At 41.0% G+C, this 13663-nt stretch overlaps 1 protein-coding gene across 5 annotated transcripts in view; it reads right to left on the bottom strand.

Annotated features, from left to right (window-relative positions):
* Window positions 1–13663, bottom strand: part of TTBK1 (tau tubulin kinase 1) — a 94728-nt gene that overhangs the window by 69991 nt on the left and 11074 nt on the right. For 3 of the 5 annotated variants that reach the window (XM_048936690.1, XM_048936686.1, XM_048936691.1), the window contains exons 2-3: window positions 7897–8055; window positions 350–497 (exon numbers count right to left, since the gene is read on the bottom strand). In XM_048936690.1, coding sequence (XP_048792647.1) covers window positions 350–497; window positions 7897–8004 — 256 coding nt within the window. In that variant the 5' untranslated portion in view covers window positions 8005–8055. Of the gene's footprint in view, window positions 1–349; window positions 498–7896; window positions 8056–12304; window positions 12408–13663 lie in introns of all 5 variants that reach the window. The other 2 variants (XM_048936689.1, XM_048936687.1) reach the window with 1 other exon arrangement.

A 13663-nucleotide genomic window follows, 5' to 3' on the forward strand; every position in this document is an offset into this window, starting at 1 on the left:
GGAATAGCTTACCTCTTTCTGAGAATAAGTGCTCATTAGAAAACAACCAAAGGAGGCAATCTCCAAGTAGAGATGCTTCCTTTTTGGTTGCCAGCCCTCAAATGAGGTTAGGGTGGAGTGAACCCAGGGTTCACTCCTTCCATTCACACAGGTGAATTGCTCACACCTGTGCTCCCAGGGATGGCCAAACTCCCTCACCAGATGCTCAGTCACTGGTTCATGCCATGACCTAATGGTTATATAAAGTAGATGAAGAGAAACTTATGAAAAACATTTGCAAGTCTGGATTATAATAGTTAACGTGCACAGTGACCTCTATCTTTGAGTTCAAAGAGCTTTCTTGCCTTACCTTGCAGCTTCTTCAGCACAGCTACTTCCATCTTGAGAACTTGCTTGGGTTGCTGAGCTGATTCCACCTTCAAGGCCACATTCTCCCGGGTAAGCAGATCCATTGCCTCATAAATCTCCCCAAAGCCTCCACCACCGATCTTCTTCAACTAGAAAAGTACAAGGAGATTCGGTACAATGCACAAGAGAGATGGCAACAAATTGTCTCCCACAGAGCCAGGCACTGGCTTCTTTAATGCACAGGCAGGAACAAATTCAGCTCCCAGTCTGTGCTGTGCCTGAATCCCTTCAGTGCACAGTTAGGCAGAAGTCCAGCTGCCCACTTGACTGTGCTATGTATAAATTTTTTGCTGCACAACAAAAAACAAGCTCTGCAAGTGATGACACGTGATACATACAAAAGCAAACGGTAAAGCCTATTATGCCAATAATGTTCTTGCCAAAAATCAAAGGAAAGACCCTTTAAGGAGATAGCAGAATGATTATGTAGAGTGTGAAAGATAAAAACTGTCATTCATCTTCTGCACACTGATCTCTGCAGTAAAACACAACTACAGTGGCTGGAATTAATGTTTGCAAGTAATAAATAAAATTAAGTTTGAACCTCATTCGCAAGATGTTAAATACAGAACTAAATACTACTGGAAGTTTTCAGATGTTTGACCTGCTCTGCTAGTGAGGCTACTTCAGTGTCATGTTTCTGAGAACTGACAACTGCACTAACTCAAAGCAGTCCTGCACAAGCCACAGGAACTTCTCCATTCTGATTCTCAATCTCTAGTCATTATTATTTTTTAAGCTACATCAAATGAAGCTTTTTGTGTCTCTAAGCAAAACTAAGCACTGCATCACAATACTACCATCTCCCTACCTGGAAGCTAAAACAAACTGAAAGCTAAAGATGCCCAGGTTTCAGCACATCTGATCTGCACCCACTTTATGTAAGTTATTTGCTTGTTCCAGAGCAATCATCCACTCAGAGCACAAGCTGAGCTTTTCCTGGAAAGTGATTCCTTGATTTGCCTTCTGCTGAGACTTGAAAGCATATGTACATATAGATATACATATGTATGTAAGACAGACTCCTAAAGTGTTGCAAATGTCAGTGTCTTTGCCAGGACAATTCCTTTACTTTTTAAAAAATTCCTGTTTCTCTTAGATGTTTAAAGCACGCTGTGTTGTACAGGAACAACTTCAGGTTTACAGCATAGCTAGACCAGAGCTCCTTTGATCCACTCAGCACTTATTCTCTGAACCTAACTGCAGCCCATTTCTTCAGCATTCCGCATGCACTGTGTTTGCAGCTGCTCTGGAAGCCCTGAGGACTGCTCATTTCCAAAAGCAACAGTCACATCTGAAGAGAAAAGGCAGCTTAAATCAGCCAGACACTCGAACATGTATCTTACACAATGTTTGATGAGGTTTAAATGATGTTTTTGGATGTTTTCTGCATCACATAGCCTGTCCTGTGCATCTGTCCAGTTTGATAAATAAAAGTTCCAGAGTCTCAAGGGCAAGATTTTCTTCACAAGGTGACCAAAAACATTTGCTTTCCTGCCCCCCAGGTCAAGAAAAACACTTTTACATGGTAGCTGGTACAAGAGACTGTAGTACTTTTAGGATTAATACCCTAAGTATTGTCTCTGAAGTTATTTCTGGGTAACCTTTTGAGAGTTGCTATCCGGAGCCATTCTTCTTCTCTTTTCCCTTGTTATTTTTCCTCACAACATTCTGCTGAGCTGCACAGGCATATTCAAACAATAAACATCCCAATATCTAGGTCAGCACATATTCATAAATTATTATAGTGCAGCTCTACTTCTACTTGGAAATTCATACAAAGTGAGCTGGCTATTTAAAATCTTTCAATCAAATCAATGCTACATTCAGCACAGTAACACGTCAGGTAATATCTCAGTATTCAGTACATGGGATCTTCTGTTCCTTGGCATATTAATGACAAAGAAGATGAAAAAAGGAATAGCAAAAGCTGAAGGTGGCAAAAAGTTTATTTGGGACCTGGGAGGACCTTGAAGGAAGATGGGAGAAGTCTCAGTGGGAAAATGCACATCATCATAAACAAAAGTCGTCGGTAACAAATATAACACAGCAGGATTGAACAGGGGACACAGGCTACCCAAATGTCTTGCCTGGTTGCAAATTCAATAAATTGATCTTACAAGAAATACCTCTGAGCCAGCACACGAAGATCCTTTTCCATTCACTGGCCGCAACATGGACAGTCCCCAATAAAGTTGTCAAAATGCAAAGCTCTTACAGTGTGAATGGAACAGCACAGTTACACAATTAGGATAGCAACACTGTAGGCATCTGTAGGAAGGTCTTGTGTACAATATACATCACTGAGCACTTTGCTGTTAGAAGCTCCTTAAGAGGTAGAAGTAGTTCACTTCAGGACTAAGAGAATAACTGCGAGCCTGGGAAACTAAGGATGGACAAACTAGACAGCCTAGGACTGCTACCTCAGAAGAAACAAAAGAAAATGTGTATCAGAAAAGCAGATTCAGGAGGAAAGGTTCAGGTATTAAGACTGCTCACCTGGAAAAAAAAAATGAATTAGAAGATGCATGTAAGTCTATAGAGCAACAAATGCAAGATGATGTGAGATTAAGATAAGTTTCTTCTGAATCAGAAAGCTGATTTTATACATACATTCTAGTCACTCCTTTATGGAAATTATCCTCTAGCATACTTTTCCCAGCACACCAGATGGTCCTGCTCATCACTACCAGTACTGCCAACCTCTTTGGTCTTTCAGCAACATCCAGAGGCAATCAGCAGCCATTTCCTTTTCTCTGTTAGTGAGCAAGTTGTTATACTGCAACTGAAGGCCTTAGCTGAGGTCAAGGGCTTCCATGCAGGCATCTCCTTGTTGCTTGGATAACCTATGGAAGTCCACTGTCCTAAGGTGAATTCCACACAGCTTTCTGCTGGACACAGATGAGAGATGGACACATACCATTCAAGAAAATAAATAGGGAAACTGTTAAATACAAAATCAAGAAAGAGAAGGGAACGTCTAATGAAAATCACATAATAGGTAATCACGAATCACCCAGCCCATGCTTTTCTTCCCAGGGAATAGTTTAATCTCATCCTTTTTCTACCTTTCATCAGACCAACTACTCTTTAGGCTGAGGTCAGTAGCAGGATTATTTCTACCGAAATGTAAGAGCCTGCATGGAAGCTATGTATCCATGTTTGAGGAGCTGAGTGAACAATTCACCTACCAAATACAGGTATCTATTTTGACTCATACATAGACAGCTAAAGCTAAGTCAGCTGCATTTCAGACATGCTTACAGTCCTTTCAGTATGCCACCAGTGACCACATCACCATTTAGAACATTGCAGCACTTCTTCCATTTTCTAGTCTTCATGACACATCAAGCCCTTTGGTAAACTGTTACCAAAAAGCCATTCTGCTTGGTGTAGCAAGCTCTGATGAGGGGGTTCAAGGAATTCCCCAGACTGGGCTTCTCTCAGGACAACCAACACAAAATTTCTACATCCCAATTAAGCAAGCCAATACCTAAAGCCCCTCTGGACATGTCAGCAGTTACACAAAACACAGACTATTCCCTTTGAAGTATCCTTTATATATCCTTAACATTTTGGATTTATCCAGAAAGATACTTGCAACAAAATCCTTCAGAACCTAGGGAAAAAAAAAAAAAAAAAAAGGCCTTCCCACTAAGCAGAAAAAGTACTCTGGCAGGAAAAAAGTACAGGTCCACTGGGAAAATGGAAAACTGCACTGTTTCACAGAGGGACAGGCCAGAATAACAAGGCAATCCTCCAACTCCACCCCCCCCCCCCCCCCCCCCCCCGAAACCAAAAATAGCCTTTAATTACAAATTTGATCTTTTATTTAGCAAGTGAATAAGACATCACTGTTCTAATCAAAGTCTGCCTTCCAAGGATATTATATACGGATAAGACCTTCCCAGGAAAAGAGAAGTTCAGTCCCAGTGTCAGTGGCAAGGTCAGGAAGCAGAACACGAGCTCTTAAGACAGAGCGAAATACCAAACTGAAGGCCAGCGAACTCAGCCAGGGACAAGGCTGTCATCCATATGCTTCAGATGCTGCCAAGGGCAAACAGTAACTACTGCATCTACCTGTTAGGAGTACTTCTGTGGTCAAGTCTGCAACTCTTACAGCCCATCTCAACAGGCCAGCTCATCCAGAAATGGTAAGCAGGCTTCATCTGACTTAACAAGAAGAAATAATAGACTGATATTCACCAAACTCAGAGTTCACTTACCTAGGAGTTGCACTGATCTCAAGGGGTAACTAACTCAGATAAAACATGCACAAACTGAGAAGCCACCTAGACACTTAGACTTAGTTCTATATACAGGCCATGTTTTAGTTCCCATCCTTGAGTGTAGCAGCATACATCAGAAAGAGCATATTTGGATCAAGTCATCCTGTGGGGCCTCAGCGAGAGTTGCATGGTTCTAGCACCATTCAAGTTTCATCTAGTTAAAACATCTGCAGGTAAAGAATGATGACGCAAAAGACTACTTCTTCAAGTCCCTAAGTTTTGATGAAAGGCACAAGTACTCCCTGTCCATTCCTTTCTCCTAAAATAACAACAACAAATCATTGTCAGAAAGCCAAGTTTTACTCACTTGGAGCAATGGGAAAATGAACTACTGCCAAGCTAACTGCAATGAACTAACATCTTCATTTGTCAGAATTTGTCACCAAGCATATAGGAAGAGAGGACGAAAGGAATTCAAGGAATACATTAAACTGATCTAAAATAAGAACTTGGCTCAATACTGGAAGTGTGCCAGCGCTAAGAAGCACAAGGTTCAAGCAGATGCCCAGCCAGAGATAGTCACAATGGGAGAACAAATTACACAAAAAAACCTTCTGGCATCTCGGCCCCAGTGCCACATAAATATGCCACACACCTGCTTGAGCAGGATCCACTACCCACAGCAAAGCTCTGCCTGTCCAGGTTGCATGCTATGTGTTAAATTCAGAAATGCCTATGACAAAAAAAAAAAAAAAAAGAAAAAAAAAAGCTACCAATAAACTACACTCACTTAAGGAACACCCCCCTTTTTTATGTGTAACTTGCTCCTATGGTACCCAATCCCTTGGGCCAATAGAGGTATATTTCTGCCAGACTACTCTGAGTCCCATGCAGCTCTCTGTTCTGACTGATCACACGCTGACACAAGGCACACCAAGGGGCAAATGCACAAAAGACCTGCCTAATGGGCATGTACTCTTGAGGGGCCCAGCAATGACCATGCAGTGAGGGCTCACAACACAACTGAGTTAACACAAAGCAAAATACCATGGGTGAATCAGGATTTCTCAGTGCTATTTCTGGCCTTAAGCAAATGATGCATTTTCTCAGACACTTCAAGCAGAGTCATGATCTCACTGCAGTATTTAAGAACAGTGTAAGCTAGCACTACAAAACAGGAAGGGTAGTTACTCCACTTAGAGTTAGTTGTTGCTGGCAGTACACCTGCACGTTTCTGTATTTCCTGAGGTAAAGTAGTTGGTAGAGCTTCTAGCTGTCCCCATGCTCACACAATAATAATAAAGCCACTGAATCTTGTGCTTAGTGTCAACAGAAATTCAAAATCAGTTTGAAATGTTTCTCTAGGAGCATAACTGGATATATTTTAGGCTCCTAAAGAGTCCTGCAGCATCCATGAACAAAGTTACTTGGCTTGGACTGTGAAAGAAAAACACACACACACACAAAAATATAATAATTTGCAGAAGACATTTTAGCACTCCCAGCCAAGAAATAGAACCTTGAGGCTTGATGAACTGTAGGAATGGCACAAGCCCAAACTAGCTAGTGTCCAGAGGAAAGGGCAAGAGTATCTGTATCAAGATACTCAAAGCAACAGCTAGCATCAGAACTGCATCTAATGTCAGCTTTGCAAAGAATGTGTATCAATGGATCAAACTGTAAGGTCTGAGGAAATCTCAGTCTGTGAGATAGACTGTTGGCTAAAAGCTGCAAACAGCACTTCCTGAGAAGTCCATAAGCACAGAACAAGTTTCAGATCCCATACGTCAGTTGGCCTCCACATGCACCAGCATTCCAAAACAAATGTACGTGCCCCAGCCAAAAGCTGCAAGAGCACAGCAAGGCTTCCCTGCATTTGCTCCGGAAAGCTTTGGGAAGGGGTGGGGGGTTGTCTCTGTTTTGATATCTAATTGCAAAGAAAATAGAGAATCTCCATCTGCTCTCAGGAAGCATGGAGATTGAGGAGCAGTTTGAATTGCTTAAAAATAAATAGACTGTTAGGGGATAAGCCATGCAGGCCGTGGAGAAACCACAAGCAAAATGCTAGGATAAAGAGAGGTAGGCAATGGGGGAGTAACAGAAACAAAGCAAAGTGTAACTTCTTAAGAGCAACAAAGAGATACAGGCAGGATGTAACACTAACAAAGGATGGTATCTTATCTGCAGTGGGCTGTTGAAAATAACCTATCCTCAACATGGAGCTGAAGCCCAGTTCTGAGTTTCTTTCATCCTCTGCTATCCACAACTCACTGCAAAACGCAGGAGGCAGCTGTGCCGCATCTGGTCAGCACAGAGAAACTCCTTAGTGCTACTACTACAAATCATCTGCAGTTCAAACTAGAGAGTTTTGTGCAGTGATTTTAATGATTCAAACACTGCCAGTAATTCAAGTCAGAAATGGACACAATGGCACAGACGTGATTTTAATTAACATTTAATCTAACGTTATATTCTCCTTTCTTTGTCTGAGGTGATGATATAATGCTACTTCCACCCATTCACTCCTAGGCACCTCACTCCAGCAATAGAGAGAAAGCCTTACATGTAAAAGGAAGTACATCCTCTTACATCACCCAGTAAAACATTCCTGACACAGACACAACAGCAGTAAGGAACACAAAAAGGTGAGTTCAAATGGCAGTCATGCCATTGATATTAAGATCTGCAGCCACACAACGTACACACAAGATGAAATGGCTGCTGAATGGCTACCCCATTCAGCTTGCACACTAGAGAGGACAGCTGACTTACAAAGACCTAGAACTCTTAATATGTGAGGATGTAATTTAAAAAGTGCTAAAATAAATTAACATCAAAGTTTACCAACAAGCTAATTATGGAATTTCTGACTTTTGAAGTAGATTACATTATAACCTCAAGCATTTGCTTCTGAATTATCTTTTTGTAATGTAATTTATTTATAGGCACTTTTCTAGTATTCTTTGCCAGAATAACTCGAAATCCAAATTTCTTATTAAAAGATGACTCAGACAGCTGCAACAGTTCAATCCTAACTAAAAACCCCTGGCAGCTTTAGTCTTCTAAAAATACCAGATAGTCAATATTGCTCTGGTGTTTAGAATATCTTCTTTCAGCATCTTACTAAAGTGTTAAACCATAATACCATTCCACAGTTGCTTGTTGGAGCCCAGGACTAACCAAGCAAGTTTCTGTACTACTACAGGAGGAGGTGGTCTTCTGGGGCCACCAAAGGAAGCACAAAGGCAGAGCTACTCACCACTTTCCAGCGATCTTTGACCACATAATTGGCCGGAAGGATGTCGACCTGCTCCCCTCCTCCACTCATGTTTGGTTCGTCCTTGATGACTGCTGCTAGGCACTGCATTTGCCAGCCAGAGAGTATTTTAGTAGCTCCCAATTTAAATGAGCCATTTATCTGAGGAAAAAAGGGGTGGAGGTAAAGAATGGTAGAATTAATACAGGTTATGGCAGAAGTACATGCTACATTTTCACAGGCTTTGCTTACCTGATATGATGATATAATATTAATTTTATAATATTATTAATTATAATTCAGAACCAGTCTCTTAGGAAAGAAGGCTAACTCACCATACAGATACCCGAGCTCAATCCATGCATACACTTGGCAGATGCAACCATGCTTCAGGTCAGCAGCACAAACTAAAAAGGTGATAGATACCAGCTATACCATGCAGGAGTCCAGTGCTCTTGTGCCTGACAGCCAAAAAGTCAAGGAGAATCTAATGCCAAATGCTGCAAGAGCTGTTACAGTTACCCGGCAAAAGGGTCTTGTTTTAAGAGAGCAGCTGCAACACGGGCAGTTTTTATGGTTTTCATTGGATGGCATCCAACACAAATCAGATGGGTTTGCCAGGAATTGCATTCAATAAGCCTAAAAGCATCTCAATAGGGTTGAAGGGCCTTTAGAGAGCCAGGATTAAAGATATTGTGATGAACAGCCAAGCAAAGAAGATGGGGATGGTTAGAAAGGGCTTCAGCCATCTATAAATTAGTCCTCCTCACAGCATATGCACTGCTAAAAATTATCAAATAAAGATATAGAAAAATATCTTATTGCTATGGTGTTTACATTCTACCTCATGCCTCTTTCCCTGCTTTTACAGGGATCTCCAGATAGCCTACACCGAAATTAATTTTGTTTCATTTTTTTTTTATTACAATTCTTCTATAAAATTGACTTTCAGATACACATTAGCTCTGCCCTAGAAGAAAATTAATTTGAAACAGGACAAATAGATGATCTTCTTAATGCATTTTGTCTTTTTGTCTAAGATTCTTTGCTTGCTTTAGAAGTAGGCCAGGCTGCACAGATCTTTTATTAAGCTTTCTTTGCTGTTCTACCTTTCTTCCCTAAAGATACTCCATATTTCCCTTCCTAACAACGAGAGCTACTGCAGCACTCTGACTGCAAAGTTAAATAAGTTCAACACCATAAATACTGAACGAGAATGAAAGATCACCACACTTCTTCAGGCCAAAAAAAAAATGAAGAAAGTCCCCATTAAATTATGAGCTCAAGTAGAGAAAATTCCCCAGCAATGAAAGGACCAAGAAGGAAGGACAGGAAGCGACCAGCAACGCAGTGTGCACAAGGAAGAGGTAGACAGAAATATGTCACAAGTCTCAAGACACAGAGGATGATCAAACATGAAAATATACGCAACACCTCAAAAGAAGATGCTGTTCTAGAAATAGAACATAACTGTGGAAGAACCAAGCAGCGGAATATAATGCAGTAAGAGGGCTTTTGTGAAGTGTTCATGCAATCCAACATCTGATACGAGTGCAATCAAAATGATGAAAGAGAAATAGGAAGGAAACTGAATTATAAAGAAATTTCAGAAGAAAAGACGCTGTGAAATACTTTGAATTCCCATAGAGTTCTGCGTCTGTATGGGGCAGCAGCTCTTTCAGCCTCCAGCTATTGATGGCAGTAAGAAACTGGAAAAGTCTCCACTGAAAAAAATACACACTGTGTTTGGCAGCAGAACATTTTTTTTTCTTACTCCTAATGAGCAATTCTAATGCCATTCCCAAGCCAGAACAGTGGAAGTGATCCAACCCATGACCCCTATGAGCTCTGCATGTGCTGGGAGGCAAGAGCACAGTACCTCACTGCAGGCTGTACAGGACAGAGAATCTCCCTAAAATCCTTCCTGGGGCTGGCTGTTCTTTATTACTTACATAAAAGACATTTAATTACATGTAATTTAAAAAGTCAAAAGTCTGTCCTAAACCCTTAGTGTTACAAGAATACAAAAATGCATTAACATAGCTGTACAGAGATGCAGGTACACGAAAGTCTCTCGGCATCCCTCAATGAGGGCACGCACAGCACAGTGCAGCTCTGGCATGTAGGCAGTACAGAGTCAGCTGGAGCGCCACAATGGGGGGTTGGCAGTAGCAACAAAGACAGACAGAAAGGAATTTGGGAGTTTTACCCAGTTATGCATTATTTTTCACTTGTTGGAAGCAATATTCCTAAAAACATGGGGCATGATGCATGCACTGATGCCACATGCGCATGAGAAGTTTTTGGTCTAGTAAGCAGTGGCAGGAAGTAATGTGAAAGAATAATTTTAGAAGAGAGACAGTATCCATAGCTAGGCAAGACAGAACTGCTTGCTGTCGTACTGAATATACCATTTTTCTTTATCAATGTTATACTAACTGCACAAAAAAACCCACAACAGTATGTTTGTCATTCAAGGAGTCCCAGAAAGCTTTACTGGCTTTGAAATAGAATAAAATCCTCCTGAGGAACTACCATGAGTAGCAGCCATTTGGTGATAAAGAATTACATAACAAAGTTTAGATACGCTTTGGTACAGCCACAGTGGTGCAGCCAAACAAAAAAGACAATTTAATTATAGCTTGAGACAAATTTCAAACTGTTTTAGATGGCAGAAGCAGCACAAAACGGCGATAACGTAACAAAAATCTGATCCTGAGGCAGCATTAACACTGCAGAAACAAGCTTAGGCATATTGACTGAGGGTTTATCAGAGTAACATGAAGCACTGCCTACAGCCATAACAAAAAATACAACACACGTTGATCAAGATCTCCAGAAGTGTCCCAGAAAGGGCCAAAGAAGGGGCAGAAGTTATGTTTTCTATGCAAAGGTAAGTGTATATGTGGTATGCAGTATTCCACCCCCAAAAAAATTAAATACAGTGTAAATATTGCTTGTCCAGCATCTAAGCCTGTTGCCAGCCCCCTGCTAGGCATGAATTTGCTGGTGTAGCTACGGAAGTGAGGTGGTGAAAGATGGTCAGTGGGCTGTACCCAACAGACAGCACAGAGCACCACCTCTATAAGTTAAATGAGTGGGGACTCACTGAACTTACCGGGACCTGGAGCAGAGATGGAAGGATAATAGTTCTCTTAAGTTCCAGTAAGGATGTTTCTGATTCCAGTGGTAACAAAGTATGTGAGCTCTGAAACATCTTTGTCACGTTCAGATTTAAGATGTAGAGATTACAGAATGCAAAGGCACATAACTTGGAAGACAGTAACTGGGAAGACAAAAACTTTCAGATTGTCTTCTTCCTGTAGGAAATGTACTATTTTCCAGGAAACAGTTGTATCCATATCCCAAGAAGAGAAGGAAGAGCGCTGAGGAAGCCTAAGACACTGTGAAACTGGCTTCCTAGAAATAGCATATGAAGCAGAATGAAAGCAGGTGTGAGAAAGAAACAGTGACAATAACAGAACTGTCTCTTGGCCAACCTCAGCATCCTGAAGTGTGAAATCAGCTCTTGCTTACTGCTGTCTCTTCCAGCCCATACTGGAGAATCTGTAGTGTTTTATAAATTTAGTCCTGGTCCTTGAAAAAAATACATATATCCAAAAAAAAAATCCATGCTTAACAGGCCTCACTAAGTATTCTGACACACTGATCTGCTATATGTTCCTTCTGTTTGGTATCTAGGCAGCTCCAGTGAATAGTATACGTGGTTAAATGGTCTCTTTAATTTTAAGGCAGCTTGCAAGAAAACTGATGTAATATAGCAGCAATTACTGAACTGACATGAACACGTAGACCAACAGAAAAGTGTGACTGTGGCAGGCACCAGTAGTAAAATTAGGAGGAAAGTCTGCATGAGAATTATTTCAATGCAGTGCCCAATGTTGTAACCCATCAGGCAGAGCCTTACATCAAATGCATCTCCCTGGTTCACATCTGTGTTCTTCCCAGAAATCAACTCACATAAGCAAAAGGAACTTCACAGAAGCTGCGAGCTGAAGAACTCTTCACTGTGGATGCTTGCAGAGATTCATAAACTGACTTGACAAATTCATTAAAATAAATAACAATTAGAAATCCATTAAAGAGCTGCATGCAAACATTTCACCTTTAGTTTAAGAAGCCGTCAGTTCACCGATTGCTGAAGGCAGCATAAGCGTTCTGGTAAGACACTTTATATGCTTTCCCTGCTCTTATTCTCAACTCCTGATATCCTCTTGGCTATCTTCCTTGAAGAAAGCTCTACTATTTGTATGACATCTTTCCTATATTAGTTCATTTCAGTCTTGGTATGCTTTGTTAGTAGCGTTCAAAATACAGCCAAGTTGAAAAGTCACCAGACTCGGAGTGGTTATTAAACAGCAGAACAAAGCTCTGGAGGTCTGTCTCTCACCATCTTACTAAAGGTCCTGGGACAGTCTTAAGAGTCTTTATCTCACTGTTGAGGAATCACAACATGCCACTCTATTTCAGGACACATCCTCACCACTGGAAGCCTACAAATTAAAACAATTAGAACAAGTGTAGATTATTTAGACTGCTGTAGCCCAGAACCCTCATCACTTGATCAAAGCGTTGTCACCCATCCTGAAAAGGGATCCACCTTAACTGCAGATCCCAATGATGTCTTAAGAAGTGGATGTGAACTAAGGATTTTTAGGCGAGATCAGACCAGACATCTGAAAACAAGAGCAGCAACCCCAGTAAGGTGCAACCTGGAAGTCAGTTCAATCTCTCTTTCCAATATGTGAATGAGAGGAAGAAAAAAAAAATGTCTTAAGTAGAACTTAAGCATAACTTAACTGTTCCCACCATGAATATTGGTTTGAAAGATCCCACTAAGAGAAAGGTTTACCAGCATTAGGCCAAAATGAAACCAAAGCAGCAGAGAATGAGCATATAAAAGAAGGTTCAGGAGAGCTTAGAAGTAAGAAAGAACAGCAGCAAAGCTTCCAAGTGCAACTGAGCAGCAGAAGTTGGGCTCAGTCAACAGCAGGATTAACAGCAGGCACTCATCCTCTCACTGTTCTACAAACTTTATCTGTTTCCAGCACACAATACCGACCATAAAAATGAAACACCTTGTGTTAAAACAACAAAAATATGTATCCTTAAATCTTTGTATAAATAAGCTGCACCTTGTACCAGCATTCTATTATTAGGATAGAAATGCATGCGACAATATAAGAGAATTGATTAGAAGAAAATACATTGCACTGCACTAACAGTGCTTCAGCCCTGGAACACATCATACCTCCTGCTGAATTTGAAACAGCAATTTGAAACAAGTCATATGTTAGGGTAAGTCTGACAGCAGGAGCTCGAAAGGTTCTGAATTGTTCCTTGCAGACACATCTCCCTTCATTGCCTGCCTCTGCTGTTCTGAATCCTGCTCAGAGAGTGGGCTCAACTCCTAGCAGTTGTGGCTTATTGTCTCCTCTGTGACATGCTCCTCTCATAGGTATGCAAGGACATCAGCCTTAGAAAGTCTGGATTTGCTATTCATAGCATTTCATTTCTGTAAAACTAAATAAATAAAGATCTAAAGGCGAGGTTGCAAGATGCTGGGACTATTTTTCACCTTTGAAAAGCTTCTGTTTTATGACCATAAAAGAGTGACGTAAATATGACTGAAAAACAATCTGAAATGCTGCAATCAAAAGAGGCAGCTCCAGACTCACTGCTAACCCCGGGCTGCACTAAGTAGAGTGTAATAAATGTGACAGCAGACACCCCTTGACAGCACTGTTAC

Source organism: Lagopus muta, chromosome 2 (genome assembly GCF_023343835.1).
Source record: "Lagopus muta isolate bLagMut1 chromosome 2, bLagMut1 primary, whole genome shotgun sequence".
Lineage (NCBI taxonomy): Eukaryota > Metazoa > Chordata > Aves > Galliformes > Phasianidae > Lagopus > Lagopus muta.